Source organism: Staurois parvus, unplaced genomic scaffold (genome assembly GCF_062004578.1).
Source record: "Staurois parvus isolate SC_StPar_1 unplaced genomic scaffold, SC_StPar_1.0 ptg000137l, whole genome shotgun sequence".
In the NCBI taxonomy this organism is placed as follows: domain Eukaryota; kingdom Metazoa; phylum Chordata; class Amphibia; order Anura; family Ranidae; genus Staurois; species Staurois parvus.
Window position 1 is genome coordinate 4,200,977 of NW_028317933.1, and position 16,983 is coordinate 4,217,959.

General features: G+C 40.2%; 1 protein-coding gene across 2 annotated transcripts in view; it reads right to left on the reverse strand.

Annotated features, from left to right (window-relative positions):
• Nucleotides 1–914: 914 nt before the first annotated feature.
• The window catches only part of CPNE1 (copine 1), a 57,620-nt gene continuing 41,551 nt past the window's right edge, over nucleotides 915–16,983 (reverse strand). For both annotated transcript variants that reach the window (XM_089673265.1, XM_089673266.1), the window contains exons 12-16: nucleotides 16,306–16,360; nucleotides 12,437–12,488; nucleotides 10,473–10,606; nucleotides 7,477–7,713; nucleotides 915–5,456 (exon numbers count right to left, since the gene is read on the reverse strand). In XM_089673265.1, the coding sequence (XP_089529391.1) occupies nucleotides 5,340–5,456; nucleotides 7,477–7,713; nucleotides 10,473–10,606; nucleotides 12,437–12,488; nucleotides 16,306–16,360 (595 nt within the window). In that variant the 3' untranslated portion in view covers nucleotides 915–5,339. The remainder of the gene's footprint in view (nucleotides 5,457–7,476; nucleotides 7,714–10,472; nucleotides 10,607–12,436; nucleotides 12,489–16,305; nucleotides 16,361–16,983) is intronic.

Below are 16,983 nucleotides of genomic sequence, written 5' to 3' on the forward strand. Positions count from 1 at the left end.
TTCCTAACTTCAGAAACTACAAAGCAACTCATTCACTCCCTTATCATATCACGACTTGACTACTGTAATTCCCCCCTCGCCGGCCTACCCAAACACAGGCTATTACCGCTTCAGTCTCTCCTGAATACTGCGGCCAGACTCATCCAACTCACCAACCGCTCCGTATCTGCCACCCCCCCCCCCCCCGCCAATCCCTCCACTGGCTTCCGATTGCCCAACGCATAAAATTCAAAATACTAACACTGACGTGCAAAGCTGTTCATAACGCTGCCCCAAACTACATCACCGACCTGATATCCATCTACCACCCAAAATGCACTCTCCGCTCCTCACAAGACCTCCTACTCTCCAGTTCCCTGGTCTCCTCCTCCCATGCCAGTCTCCAGGACTTCTCCAGGGCTTCCCCCATCCTCTGGAACTCACTACTCCAATCCATCAGACTGTCACCTACCCTCCTCACCTTTAGGTGCACCCTGAAAACCCTCCTCTTCAGAGAAGCCTACCCCGCCCTCACCTAACAACTGATCTCCTCCACTCCTCCCATCACTCCATCCCCACAGCTATTTCCTCCTGTACCACTCTCCCCTCCCTCCTAGATTGTAAGCTCCAAGGAGCAGGGCCCTTGAACCCCTCGTGTATTTTATTGTATTGTTACTGTACTGTCTCATGTATTGTCTCCCATTGTAACGTACAGCACTGAGCAAACTGTTGGTGCTATATAAATACTGTATAATAATGTAGGAAAGTAAAAGGAGGGTGGAGGAGAGGAGCTGGGCCAGCACTGACAGTAATTAAGACAATCCCAGAAGAGGAGAGGTCTATGACATGCAAGGAGGGAGGAAACTGTTCTAGAGAATGGGCTGCAATCTTTCTAGGCAGAAAGGATTTCTAGAAAGGAAAAAAAACATTGCAAATAAACATATGAAATACTTTATTTCTGTGCTTTCACCTGCATTTTTCAAGTTGGTGACAAGGTCTCTAAATATTCCATTACCACTTTCTAGACAAAAATCCACAGAAGAACACTGTAAATAATTTGCATACATTTTATTTCAGAAAATCTATAAAAAAAAAACAAAAACAAAAAAGAAACACAACATATGAACAAAAGTCTAAAAGACAGAGAAAATGCCGAGTTGAAGAACATGTAGGTAATCATATTGGTCAGGTTAATAGTCACACAGCAGTCACAAAAGATTGGATTATGTTCATCTTTTATCAGAATATCAAACTACAGCTAGATGAATACATCTGACCCCACTGGAATAATATGAGCGGACACAAGATCCATAGGATGACAAAGTCCAGCAAGGAACGGCAAAATTAAAGGGACCGTTCACCGAAACCAACATGGGTGGATGCAGGCTACCCACTATCATCTATGGAACCCTAGCAAGAACATTTCTGGTGAGTGGTTTCTGTTTTTAAATCAAACAAAAGACATTACTGATGTCCTTCTTTAAAAGTGCAGTGAGCAAAGTGCAGAACCCCTAACAACCAATCAGAATCTATCTCATAGTGGTCTGACCTCAGCAAAGTGAGCTCTGATTGGCTACCATGAGTTTTTGCACTTCGCATTCAATACTTTGCTTCTTACTTGGTTTATTAGATACATCCGAAGTAGGATGCAGAAGTTTTGTCAACAATGTCTTGGAAAGATCTATTGAGCTGGTGGGTGGTTTAACCTGCCAGCACCCACCGAAAATGTAAATATTAGTTTCAGGTGGACTGACCTTTTAAGTTACAAAAGAAGAAGGATACTGACCTGTGAACGTAGAAGCTGTAACATTTTCATTTATATTTTTAAAAGATACACCAGAATATTAGAAAATAGGAATTTTTGGCAAAAAGAAAAAAAAAAAAAAGTATAAAAATAGGCTTGAACAATTTACATTGCACAGAACAGAACGATCGGCACAATTTGTATTTATTTTTGGGCTGAAATAGGGAAGGGATTTTATCAACCTGTCCCAGGTAAGGATATTTGTTGTGAGCCTCTTGGCTCTCCTGGTAACACGTCCGGGTGGATTTTCTATGGATATGTATCGAAAATTCACCAAAGGATCAAGTGTCACCGTCATCACCTACAATGGATCCAAACAATATATACGACACGAGGAACAGGAAGTTTAGTTCACAGCAATGTCCTGGGAGTCACCAAGACAGGAAGTCATGGAAAACCTCCAATAGGGAAATTAAAACCTGACAATCTAAACTTTAACCAAAAATAAAGTTTTAGCTGAAAAGCCACAATTATGGCATTGTAGGCTACGACCATCTGTGTGCAAATTGCAAAGCAGCAAATGTGTCTTGGGGAAGGCACTGAGCACTGAAGCGTGGCACCGGTTAACCCTGTAAAATAGAAGGACAGCAAAAGGCACTTCTAAAAGGCAACAAAATGCATAGCAATGCGAGCAAGAGGCAAAAAAGTATACCTAAAAAAGGCAAAATTTTTTATCAGTTTTGGACAAAATGGAAAAGGGATTAGAATACCTGTCAGGTTTGTATTGCCGTCTGTGTCCCTGTTAGGGAGAGACATCCTCTTTATTTGTTCTCTAAAGTGACAGAAATGTTTGGGTTCTCACTAGAGTAGGAATAACAGAGGAAATCTTCCAATGAGGGCACTTGTTATGGTAACAACCAGGGATTCCTGCACTCTGGAGGGATTTCTGCTCACTTCCCATAGTTATGGCTGTACAGGTCAAGTGGGCCTCTCTCACAGTTATGCTTAGGAGACTCCATCTTGTATCAGTTATATATGCAGGGTCCCCTTTTAAAGAATTCTTTGTCCAGCTGTGTTCTCATTAGAAAATAGAAGAGAAGATGTACTTCTAGGCATATAGCCAATGCTAACCTTGTAAGTTTTGCTAGTTAGACATGGAAATGTATTGTTCCAGGCAATTGACATGTGACTTAACGTTATCTCTTAGCTGTACTAAAGCCATTGTACGTTTTGAAAAGACAAGAGAAGGAAAATCCCCCAATGGGACAGAGATGGCAAAACTAAAAACGGACAGGGGATATAACCCTTATACGATCCAAAATGATTTTGAAAAATAAAGCTTTCCCTCTGGTTTCATTTAAAGATTTTATTGTTGTTAATATGGCAATAAAGGAGAATTGCCATTAGAGAACACTGGGACAACCATTACTGACCTACCTTGGCTGGTTGTTATTCTGACCCTCTTGTCACAAAGCTTTCAGTTACTAACCTGCAACACATATGCGGATAAGGGCTTGGATGGAGGAATCTCCACTGCTAGCTATTGTATTCAGACAGCCACAGCACCTTTGCATTCACTGTTCATCTGGCAATCTACAGTCATGTACCAGCCCTGGAACTAACACTGCACCTGGCAGTCAGCCCAATCAGTATCTAACAATGGATGGGAGCCTTGGCTGCGCCGAACATTATCCTGGGATGTTCACTTTAACCAACAAGGAGGTGGAAAACTTAAGTAAAAACCTAAAGTGCTGAGATTGAGGCACATAAATGGGCTCATTGATCACAAACACAGCAATTTTCAGGGCAAAATAGACCAACTGGACCAAGAAATAAAACTGTCAGTGGTAGGTTTTCTTGATCTTCTTTCTCATTTTTGCTATTGAACACCATTAATAAGAAGCTGATATTGCTATAATAGCCAGGTATGTGGTCAATATGACGGTTACTGCCTACACTTTAATGCATGACACATGGCAGCAGTATAAAAGTACGACATGGAATGGACAGCTTTCAAAATTGCACAGAAAAGAAGATGTGGCTAATGAAAAACAATATAAAGGGCGGTTCTAATGCACAAAATGCAAAAGCAAAACAGATTTTGGTTACTATAGTTGAAAATCACACAGATTATTACCAAATGACTGCTGCGGGTAACTGCACTTTGCTCTTTGTCCTGACTGTGTGATCAGACACATCAAAAAACGAATAAAAAAAAAAAAAATTATACTATAAACTATGACTATATTCACGTGAAATGTTGTGCTCTCATTGGAATGATGGAATTTGCATGCTGCTTGTGCATTCTGTGCTACTAACCTATTACTAGTAACTTAAATCCATGCATTAGCGTAGCTATAAACTCTATATATCCAGCATGAGGGATTTTAATGAGCATGCGCAAATTACGGTGAGAGCGCAAAATAGGTTTTAGTTTGTTGAAGTCAGATGTTCAAGACAATTAAATCTCACAGCTAGAAGTATGAGCAGTTTCACTGCACCTTGAACATCCATATTAGAGACCCTAATGTTGGTTAGTATTGGATAGAACTCACAAATTGGCATTTATTAATATCTACGTCTACATATGGAAAATAAAATACAGATTATATAAAAGGTCAAAGTCCAAAAGAGAGTGAGTGGGGAGTGAAGTGATCCTGTTGCCTTGCCCTACAAGACCAAAGCATATGTTCACCTTAAAGTAAGGCTGTAACCAGGCTATGAACATTTACATATTTAATTGAACAGTAAAGCTGTAAAATTAACCCTCACTGGCCTCTGTAGCTGCAGGAACTGTAGAGTATGATCTGCAGCAGGGATTACTTCCACTTTCTTTCAGTAGGTGGTTTGGCTCCCCCCTACCAGCAGTGACTTGGTAGACTTGCCAGCCTTTTTGGATACATTTGTATGGGTGATGCAAATCCCAGCGGCAGGAATCTGAATCCTGCTGCTGTGTTTGACAGCTGCGAGCTGCTGGCTGTGGCCACCAAGCCTGTGCACTGTCATGACGGGCTGTCGGCAGCTGAAGCTATTCGTGGCTGTTCGCACGATCAGCGATTTCCAGTGGTAATCCAGGCAGGTTACGCATCCAGCCACGATCACCGCAGGTGACCAGATTTGAACAGCTTCTCATCTCTTTTCAACTTTTCAAATGGATTGCTCCACAACACCTGCAGCTACAGAAGTCAGTAAGGGCCCGTTTTAAAGCTTAATTAAAGCTTGTTAAGAATATGTACATATTTGAATGTCCACAGCCTGGCCATAGTTCTAAGTTAAGGCCAACTTCACACTTTAGCGTTTTCCATACGTTACAATATTCCTATGGGTGTTTTGCGCAAAGATATGGCAAGCAGGATTATAATGCTCCACACTTCAACATATATACATGAACATAGCCTTAGCAGTGTGGACCTCTGATTTCAGTCCGGGTGGTTTTCACTAGGGACATCTGAAAAGGGGGGTCTGGTTTGTTCTACGCACTGGAATGAAAAAAACTGTGTCTAACTGTGTCAAGTCTATTAGAGTGGAATAAGGGGGGGGGGGGGGTCATTCTACAGGTCATGTTCCTCTGCTTGTAGCAGCAGCACCACATATTGAGGAGTTGCTCTTTTTTTTTTTAAGCGGCCTTCTGCTGTGGGGGGTTGACTGGTGATAGTCCCAGCAGCTTGAAATAGGAGACCAGTTGTTTGGGGACCTCGGCAAGAACAGCTTGAGTAAGAGCTTCTTTGGGTGCCTGGAAAATAGAACAAGCAGTTTTGAGTTAACAGGAAAACCTAGAATGGACTGAGACAGCTAAGCACTTTCTATGCCCATCTACAATCCCATGTTGTAGCAGAAGGAGGTAGACTTCGTAGACTTCATGGGCAGCAGGAATCGTACCCAACAGAGTACCAATCTATACAACTCGGGCTGCCAGTTTACAACAAAATAAAAAATGACCTCTTTCATGTGGTCTGGTTGGTTAAAGCAAAACACAAGGCAATGCTTTAGTTTTGAAAAAGGTAGGGAAGGTTAGAATTTCTGTCAGCCTATTATTGCTGTTTTGGTCCCCATTGGTGAGAGTTCCCTGCTCTTCCTCTTTTAGACAACCAACAGGATGGGAGGGGTTAACTCCCAAAGAGAGAAAATTCCACCTACGAGACAGGTATTCCCACTGTGAAATTTCCACTCACATCCTGTTCCTGTGGTAGCTGTAAAGGATTAAAATTTCCTTCATTTTCTTTCTCAGTGACAACTGTAAAGTAAGGTGGTGAATCCCCTAAATGGCCACATAAACCACAATAACTTGCCATTAATTTTAACATTTTTACAGCCCATCCAAAATTGGCCATCCTTGAACCTTGCAATTGGCTGATGAAACCACCATATAGGCCAGTAGGAAGATATTGAAGGTGGTAGGAGGCAAGTCAGAATTCCACCATAAAAGTTATAGTCTATATTTGTATAGTAAATCATGTAGACTTCACCTCCGCAACATCTCCAAGATACGCCCGTTCTTAACCTCTGAAAAGACTAAGCAATTTATTCACTCCCTTGTTATCTCTTGCCTTGACTATTGTAACTCCCTCCTCTCCTGCCGCTTCTAAAGGCGATCCAGCAGCTAATCAGCTGCTCGGATCACTTTTATCATAAGACCACCGCCTGAAGAAAATTTTAATACTGGAGTTACGACATCTAGCTGCAGCCAGAACCGCGGTATTAAACGTCAAAATCATGACGTATTTTCCCTGTTAGACAGTTGGCAAGTGGTAGTCAATATCTGTAATATACACCGGTGCTGCTGAATGTGCAGTTGGCTACAGGAGCATAAAAAGGAATGATTGGTGTGGCTCTACTCATTCTAAGAAAGGAATAATCTTTGTTTCTGGGAGATGTGATTGAATAAAACATATGAATGCCTTCTGTTCTGAACAAAAACTCTACTGTACTGCATGCAGATTCTGTTTTGACCCCTTTAGACCTTCCCGGTGATACCTTTTTATAATCAGATTGGGATGCACTAGTCAAGATGAGGACTAAATTCTGAGTGCTTTATGAATTTGTTTAGGAAGCAAAGAAATGTGAAAATAGTTCATTGTATGTTAAAAGAAAGAAAACTCTACTGTACTGCACGCAGATTCTGTTTTATCTCTTTAGACCTTCCCGGTGATACCTTTTTATAGTCGGATTGAGATGCACTAGTCAAGATGAGGACTAAATTCTGAGTGCTTTATGAATTTGTTTAGGAAGCAAAGAAATATGAAAATAGTTCATTGTATGTAAAATGAAAGAAAACTCTACTGCATGCAGATTCTGTTTTGATCCCTTTAGACCTTCCCGGTGATACCTTTTTATAATCAGATTGGGATGCACTAGTCAAGATGAGGACTAAATTCTGAGTGCTTTATGAATTTGTTTAGGAAGCAGCAAAGAAATATGAAAACAGTTCATTGTATGTAAAATGACGATATTCGCAAACAGCAATTTGTCTGCAGCAGTCACTTCACATTTTCTGATTATATTTGCACACCCTCAATCACAGTATTTGCAGTCCTCCCTTCTTCACATTACTGACTATTCCAGTGGAAACCCTGGCACTCCTACAGTGAAGAAACTCAAAATCCGAGCATGCCTCTGTCTCTGGGAGTCATGCTTGTGTCTATCAGTCTTGCAATGTCTTCGGGATTTGTAGTTTCACCAAAGTTGGAGATTGCCTATGCCTGGACTATGCCATCATCTCTAAACACAAAATAGAAGCCATAGGTCAAGCTTACATTCTGGAACTGTCGGAAGGGCACAAACTGCACAATATCTCTGGCGGCTGCTTCCCCAGTAGAGGCCTTCAGAACTCCATTGTCACCATCGAGGAATTCCATAGCCTTGAAATCCGCATTTCCTACTCCAATGATGATAATTGACAAGGGAAGTTTGGAGGCCTGGACAATGGCATTCCTGGTATCATTCAGGTCTGTGATCTCTCCATCGGTGATGATGAGAAGGACAAAGTATTGCTGAAAAGACAGAAGAGACAACTGGGTGAGAGGACATGAAAGCAGATCTAAACCAACACATTTTAATGTTGCATAGAGTATGGTATAGTCAAAACTTCTGCATGTTTTCTTTCCATCAAGAAGAGATTTTCTCTTTACTTTATGTCCTGTAGACACAGGATCTCTCTTCAAAGTGGGGTCATTTTCCTCATGGACATTGGTAACTAGAACAAGTGTCCCGATTGAACGATTTCCCCTATAAAAGATGACAGGACATCCCTTACTTGCTGCCTGAGTCACTGGACCAATATAACTCCTGCTGTCCACACTAATCTGACACTTCCTGGAGTGTCAATCTGAGTATTTCTCTGACCTCCACCCATTACAGTATACAGCAGCAATGTGGAAGTCAACAGGAAGAACTAGTGAGAGCTGCAGGAGATCCATGAGATCAACACTCACAGAAGTGTTGGTTTCCCTTGAAAATTCAGTAAAAGATTTCTTTGCTTCAGAGCAGAGTTTGGCAGTGCAGTCAGCAGGAAAGGCAAGATCTGTCTTCGTTTACAAGTATGCCTTTGTTTAAACAATTGTCTATAGTGAAATGGTCCTTCTAATTACATGACCAAGACCAGCAATGATATCCATACGGCCCAAAGACAGATTTGCTTAGAGTGATTACAAAGGTACTTTTTCTTTCATTAACAAACATGTCATACTTCTCTCCTCTGTGCAGTGATTTTGACCAGAGCAGCCCCAATCCTCCTCTTCTTGGGTCCCCCACTGGCACTCCTGGCTCTTCCCCCCTGCTGAGTGTCCCCATAGAAAGCCACTTGATCTGGGGGCACTTGTGTGTGCTCACTCTAAAGCAGACTGTGTGTCCATTGACACACAGAGCGTGGCTTGGCCCTGCCCCCAGCTCCTCCTCACTGGCTGTGATTGAGATCAGCATGAGAATGGTTCCTGATGCTGCCTCTATGTCCAGTGAGGAAAGAGCTGATGCTCTCATGCACATTGCTAGATGATCGAAATCATTCTCAGGTAAGTATACAAGGTCATATCAAAATGTTTCAAGACTAGTTTTGTAACATGCCAACATATGGCAGCACAAGGCACAGGGAGCACCAACCTTCATAAGTCAGTGTGCCAAACAATATTATCCTGTGTACAATGGGAGCTGTGCAACTGGTGCTATTCTGACCACGTGCGTTACCATGTCTGCAATTTCATCATGGACAGCATGTTAAAACAAAGAGCAAACGTGAAATTCTGAGTGAAACTGGACAAATCTGCCAAAGAGACATTTTACATGATTCAGAAAGTTTATGGCGATGCTGCAATGAGTCATTCGAGGTGTTTTGAGTGGCCAGGTCCCCAACCCCCAGTCTGCTGACCCAGGAGCAGAGGAAATGCCACATTGAAGGTAATGCATGTGGTTAGAATAGCACCAGTTGCACAGCTCCCAATGTACACAAGGTCAGTGTGAGAACTATAAAAAACAAAAAAAGGTCAGCACTAATCCAAAAAATCAGACAGGGAAAAATATGATGTGTAGCTGCATGAAATGGATTCAGATATACCAAAATAAGTTATCCAAAAAAACGAAACCAGCGATCAAATCTGCTGACTAGGGATACTGAACACTGTCATTCACTGAGGTGCAACCCTTAGAAGATTGGGAAACCTTGGTACTGGTACCAGCTCTGAAGAAGGGCGTACGTCTCCCGAAACAAGTCAGCCTACCTCATTAAGGGTCTGGTGTCACTTGGGACTGTCACCACTGACTCTCTCTCTCTGTTTTAATCCCCTTTGATTTGTGAGTATTCACTTTTATACTTTTTAATAGACTCGTTTTTCACCACGGTAATGCACGAAGAGAGTGTGCCATGTTTTTGCTTTTCTTCACCAAAATCCTATAAGTGCTAGAAGGAGTAGTTGCAGCGTAAAAAAAAACCAAAAACACAAAAATATTGAATAATGTCAATAGATAAATACCATCAAGTGCGAAAAAATAATAAAATTCAGATAAAACAAAAAATAATAAATTGCACTTGATTGTATTTATCTAGTGACATTCTTCAATATTTTTGTGTTCAGCACTGCAACTTCCCTTTTTAGCATTTATAGAGGTCAGTGCTCCCTGTGACTGTGCGTGCAGCCTTGTGCTGCCATCTGTTGTGGCGTGTTACAAAACTAGTCTCAAAACTTTTTGATACCACCTCATAAAGGGGAGGGGGGGGGGGGGGGACTGCAGAGGGCTACATGCAGAAAGTTTTTCTATGCATTAAGGTAAAAAACCTTGTGTCTTGACGAAGAGAGATTTAACCTCCAAATACAGAAAGGTTTCTTCAGAGTAAGAGCTGTGAAAATGTGGAATAGACTCCCTCAAGAGTTGGTTCTGGCCAGCTCAGTGGATTGTTTTAAAAAAGTCCTGGACTCTTTCTTAGATACACAGAATATAATTGGATACCAACATTTATAGGTAAAGTTGATCCAGGGAATATCCGATTGCCTCTCGGGGGATCAGGAAGGATTTTTTTCCCCTGCAGGAGCAAATTGGATCATGCTTTGCTGGGTTTTTTGCCTTCCTCTGGATCAACTGTGGGTGTAGGATTATAACTCTTTTTTTCTTTTATGGTTGAACTAGATGGACTTTTGTGGAGTTTTTTTCAGCCAGACTAACTATGTAACCTTTAGAACCAAAATGAATTAGCTTGACTATACCAAGCGGTCATCAGGTGACTAACTAAGTGCTTCATATTAATGATACATGGAATACTCACAGCTGCCGTCTTCTGTTGTGCTGCAGATGCTGCAAACCTGATAACATGATTGATAATGGGGGAGAAGTTTGTTGGCCCGTACAGGCGGACCTGCGGCAGAGCCTGGCGGTATGCATCCACAATCCCTTGTACACCTGTGAAGGAAAGAAATGAGGTAGACTATTAACTTCCTTTAAGTGATTGTAAACGCTCTCCTTGTAAAACAATACATTCAGATTAAAATAGAAATGAAAGGCAAAACATTTGTGTATAGATATAAAAACATTATATACACCTTTTTTACTCTTTCCCACATACCCTCTGTTTTCAGCTGCATAGGGAGCTGGGGGAGGAGAAACATAAGCAAACTGATCTGGCCAGTGAAAAGCTATGTAGGGGAGGTATGTCAGCAGAAGTCTGATCACTGTAGAAGAGCACACAGAGTTCACAGCACGGCTAGAGATCTGACCACGCTGTGCTCTCATGCCTAATGTGGTCAGTTTTTAAGGAGAGCAGAGGCACTGGCAGGTTCATCGAGTATTCTAATACAAAGGAAGCAATACAAAGAGAACAGGATATGTTTTCATACAAGTACATAGCACAGCAGGCACATATCAGGAATTTGAAATGTCGGGTTTATATATTCTTAATCACTTCACGTCCGGCCCATGTACATAAACGGCCGGACGGCAGCAGTGCAGGAGCGGGTGGCCGTTTATAAACGGCCTTCGCATTCACTGCCTGTGCGCGCTCCCTGGGAGTGCGTGGCACCGGACACAGCGGAACACCGGTCGCTGTACCTCTGTGTGAGGTCCCGATTCATGTGATCACTGATTGGCCAATCAGTGATCACATGAACAGTAGTAAACAAGATGGCACTTCTGACATCATTGCTTACTACTAGTGAAATCTGTGAATGAACACAGAGGTCACATGGTACAAGGATATTCACAACAGCCTTGTGCCATGTGACAAGCTGTGAACAATTGCAGCTCTCTCAGTATTTCTCAATGGCTGCAAGAATGCAGCCAGAGAGAAGGAGAAATGGTTGCTTTTACAGCCTTTATGGGTGTAAGAGCAATCAGTGTAAAAAAAAAAAAAAAATCTTCATCACCTCCCACAAGTACTACAGTTTCACTATGGTGACACTGTACTGCTAAGGTGACGGTATGTTAAAAAAAAAAAATAATAATATAAAAAAAAAAATAAAAATGTAAAAAAAAAAAAGGTTTTAAAAAGTATTTTTGGTTATAAACTAATTTGGGGTATTTTTTTTTTTACTAAAAAGATAACTGAATACATTTTGGCCAATATTTATGAAGAAAGATTATTTATTTGCAAAATTTTATAAGAAAAACACTTTCAAAATGTTTCGACTTTTTCATTTATATAGCAAAAAAAAATTAAAATCCTAGTGGTGAATAAATACCACCAAAATGAAGATTTATCTGTCTCAAAAAATGCTAAAAAATTCATATGGGTACAGCATTGCATGACCGCGCAATTGTCATTCAAAGTGTGATAGCGCTGAAAGCTGAAAATTGGCCTGGACAGGACGGGGGTGAAAGTGTCCAGACATGAAGCCGTTAAAGCTCAATTTCAGCCAATTTACCAAAAAAGTAATTCCTTCTATGAAGCTTGTAATGCTGGCCATGACCCCACAGAGGGAATTTAAATGAACTTTCAGTCCCTGTGACAGCAAGACGAGAAATACGGGGAGCAATCATCCAGGGACTGGAAGGCACAGGTAGTAATAATCTGATAAAGGTTTTACCCTTTCACATTTTAATATTTATTCCTTATGCCAGAGTTTCTAATGTTTCCCAATTTTGCTAAAAAAATACTGTATATGGATGGATGCATGGAAGAGTTAGAACCTCTTAATTTTTTTTTTTTTTTCATTTTATTGTGGCGCATTCAGTTAGTATGAAAAAAAGGGCCTATGGGAAATTCAGTAGTTTATTGGGACTCCAGTGACATCTTACCTGAACAGTATGGATTAGTTGGGTTGAAGTTTAAGGCAAATTCATGAGAGACCTGCAAGTACAATATATACTAGATTAGGATTAAAGAGACTCTGGGGAAAGAGTAAGGGTCAGTTCACACTAAAAAAAGCACTCCAGATACATTTTTGCTTAGAGTTCACACCACGCTCCATTCCGGTGCAGTTTTGATGCGGTTTGCGATGTTCCAGTATGGTTCTGTGCAGAAAAAAAATGCAGCATGTTCTACTTTTTATTCTGCACCAGAAACTGACTGGAACTGACTGCACTTTTGTGAACTAGGGCCATTGGAATACATGGAAAACACTGTGCATGCATTTTTGATGCAGAAAAAAACTGCACTGAACTGCATGTAGTGTAAACTAGTCCTAGGGGCCAGTTCATACTATTGGAACGCAGTCCAGATGTGCTCCAGATGCATTTTTGCATTTGCATTTTTGACACGTTCCGGCGCATTTTGATGCGTTCCATTGCATTTTTCCCCCCTCTTTTTCTTCAATTTAAACTGGGACATGTGCGTTCCAGTGCGTTTTTGGTGTGTTCCAGTGCGTTTTTGGTATGTTCCAGTGCGTTTTACCGCATTCCAGTACAGTTCTGTGCAGAAGAAAAATTCAGCATGTTCAACTTTTTTTTTCTGCAATCTGAACGCACTAGAACTGCAACCACTGATGTGAACTATGACAGTGACCACCATATCATCTACTTTCTGCGCGTTTTGGATGCAGAAAAAAAGCAAATGAAACGCATGTAGTGTGAACTGGCCTTAAAGGTCTTTGTCGACAGGCTTTTGTGCGTTCAAAAAGGAATGAAAGCAGCTTGAAGATGGTTGAGGCAATGTAAAAGCAAGCCAGGAGGTCAGCTGCAAGCCAAATATATTTGTCATTAAATTTGATTTCAGGAGTGTAATCCAATGTAAAAAAACAAGCTGCACAGGCCTATTGAAACACAAAGCTCATTGACACAGATGGTATACCATTTTTCAACTCAGATCATTAACTTCCAAAAGATATTAAACAGTGGTAACAGTAAAATAGCAATCAGTTAAGCTCACCTTACATATTACAAGCAGATTGTACAAAGATTGTACAATCCCTTTAAAAAAGGAGAGGTGTCGGAATAAAAAAAAAAAGAAAACATCAACTCTCACTTTCCCGCTGCAACATCAGCAATAATTCTAGCTCTAGACCTCCTCTAACTCTAAACAGTTAACCTGTAAAAAATTTTTAAAGCATCACCTATGAAGATTTTCAAGAACCGTAGTTTGTCGATTTTTGTCAAATTTTAAAGCGTGACAAGTTAGGTATCTATTTTCTCGCTGTAACATCCCCTTTCACATTTTACAAAAAATGTGGTATATATTGTGTTTTTTTTAATTCACTAAAGTGTATTTTTCCCAAAAAATTGCTTTTGAAAAACCGCTGTGCAAATACCATACGATATTTCAGTCTCTAGGGTCTTTGTTTATAATATATATACATATTCACATTATATATATATACATATATATATATATATATATATATATATATATATATATATATATATATATACACACACACACACACACATATACACACACACACATACACATATATACACATACATACATACACACACACATATATACACATACATACATACACACACACACATACATACACATACATACATACACACACACATATATATATATATATATACACACACACATACATACACACACACACACACACATATATACACACACACACACACATATATATATACACATACATACATACACACACACATACATATATACACACACACATATAATGTTTGAGGGTTATAAGCAATTTTCTAGCAAAAAATAGAGATTTAAACTTGTAAACAAAATGTCATAGAAAATTCTTGCTCTTCAAGTGGTTATAGTTTTGATATATCCAGTACGTCGACGCTTCGATTTATCAAAACTATATCATTTGAAAACCATTTGAAAACTATATCATTTGAGGTTCTTGCACTACATGGTTGTTGGAAGATCTAAAGAAGATGGTACAGGCAGGTTGTAAAGCGTGTTGAGCTTTTTATATTTATTTTATTTATTACAGGTACTTATATAGCACCATCAATTTATTCAGCGCTTTACATATATATTGTACAGTCACATCAGTCCCTAACCCTCAAGGGGTGTACAATCTAAAGTCTCTAACTCACATTCATACATACACATACTAGGGACAATTTAGACAGGAGCCAATTAACCTACCAGCATGTCTTGTGTGTGTGTGTGTGTGTGTAAACCGGATTACTCAGAGGAAACCCACGTAGGCACAGGGAGAACATGCAAACTCCAGGCAGGTGGTACCATGGTTGGGATTGAACCAATGACTAGTACTGAAGTGTTAACCATTTAGCCATTATATTTGAGCAAACTCCATTGAGCGGTCCTACCTGATAAAATCTGTATTGAAACGCACAATTCCATCCACTCCTAGACAGTTTCTACTTCCTAGACAACGTACAAGCTATCCCCTTACAAGGACACTAGAATTTTTTAATTTTAGAAAACCAGTTGGCTGCAGGGTGAACTACGAAGATCTTTTTTTTTTTCATACTAAGTTACAAAACGTTTTGTGTAGCAATGCTGTTTATTATCTTTATGACAATAATGGAGTTACCCTTTAAACAAACCAGCCATAACTGAGCCACTCTTCACCCAGAACTGCAAATCACAAAATATGGCAGAGTAGTATCATAAGCACACTATGAAATTGGGCGGTGTATATTGTGTTTTGTCATTTCATGACACATTCTGGTTGCATCAGAAACACATTATCAGTCCTATTCCTCAGGGGCGCAACTACAAATCACGGGTCCCCATAGCAAAATTTTGAGGAGAGTCTCCACCTAATTCTCTGTAGCATCAGGCAGTGTCCACTGTGACAATATAGGTCTTTAATCTTAACACCGGAAGGGGCCATTGTAGTGGATAAAACAAGAAACAGTTTACGATTAAAAAAAGTAATACAAAACATGTATTAAAAAAAGAAAAAAAAAAAAAAAACGGCCAGACTTCATGAACCACATGTTTTTTTTCAGCTGTCACTTTTCCATGTTTCTATAAAAGTTACAACAGTAGTAAAAATAATAACCATAAAGAATTTTATATTGTGACAAAATATTATGCTCTTGCACACAATTACTCTATAACTCTAATTCAAACTTCAGTCTGTATCAGAAATCCAGAGGGCAATAAATGTACACTGATAACACAGCTAAGCAAATGCTTCTAATAGCTGCCCATACACTGATTCAATTTGCTCAGTGGGTGGCCCTGTCGGCGGCCCTTTGCCCGAAATCCCTTGGTCAAGAAAAAAAAAAAAAAATTAATGAGCAGGATGGGGAATTATCGACTTAACAGTTGCTGCATTTAATCAGATGCAGCTGCTGTTCGGGTATCTTGACAGCTGTCTGCGCCAGCTTGCAAAAGACAATAGCTGCAGTGGGAGATTTGTCCAACAGTGCCGGGTAATGTGGAAGTAATTTGTGCAATTTTCTTTGTTCAGCCTGCAGGCTGAACAAAAATAAATTATCATTATTAATAATAATAATAATAATAATAGTGTCTCCAGGTTTACTGCACAGGTGGATCCTGGAGGTCCAACTTCAGTCCTTCTAATCAGGAAATTTCAGATTAACATCCACCCCAATGGAACTCTGCTCCTACATTAGGCCCCATAGCAGTCATGTAGGCTGCTATGGCTACTGTTACACCGCTGCTACTCACTAGTTTTGGCGATGACAAGACACAAGGATTACCTAGTATATGGTATGCCATTTTATTTTTTCTTTACCTAGTTCCATCTTACCTTCCAGTCTGGAGGAACCTGAGCACCAAATCCAAATGCTGGGAACAGTTTGTCCCTAAAAAAAATAAAATGCATTAAAATTTAGAGGAAAACTGCAAAAATGTTAATCTGTTTTATAAATATTGAGAAGTGAACTATTGGCCTGGACTTTGAATGTCCTTGATTACAAAAAATGAAAAATCTGAAGTAGTGACTATAGTCAGGATATCTACTTAGTTGGATGATGCAGGAGAAGAGACCAGGGGCAAAATATCTCCTCTGGTCTCGTGCCTACAACATGTAACATCTTAAAAACTCCATCCAAAAGTGATATTTTAGTTACTTATGAAGACTGATGGCCTGAGTCAGGGCCTGGCTTCCTACGGGACTTGGATACTCTCCAACAGAAAAATCTCTATGACGTAAATCTCATTGGTTCTCTCCACCTGAGAGTTTTTTTCTCCCATCAACCTCTTTGTGTTACAACTTCTCCTGTTATGTTGTTCATATTATTAAATATATAACTGTCCAGTAGGGAGTCTGGGAGCCCTTTATAATGGGTACAGCCAGGGGCGGACTAACCATTTGGAAACTCGGGCACTGCCTGAGGGCCCGGGGTCCGTAGGGGGCCCCATGAGATGCCCCTGGTACTTTTTTCATAGGCTTGAGTTTGGGCAAGGACACAGGGGCCATATGATC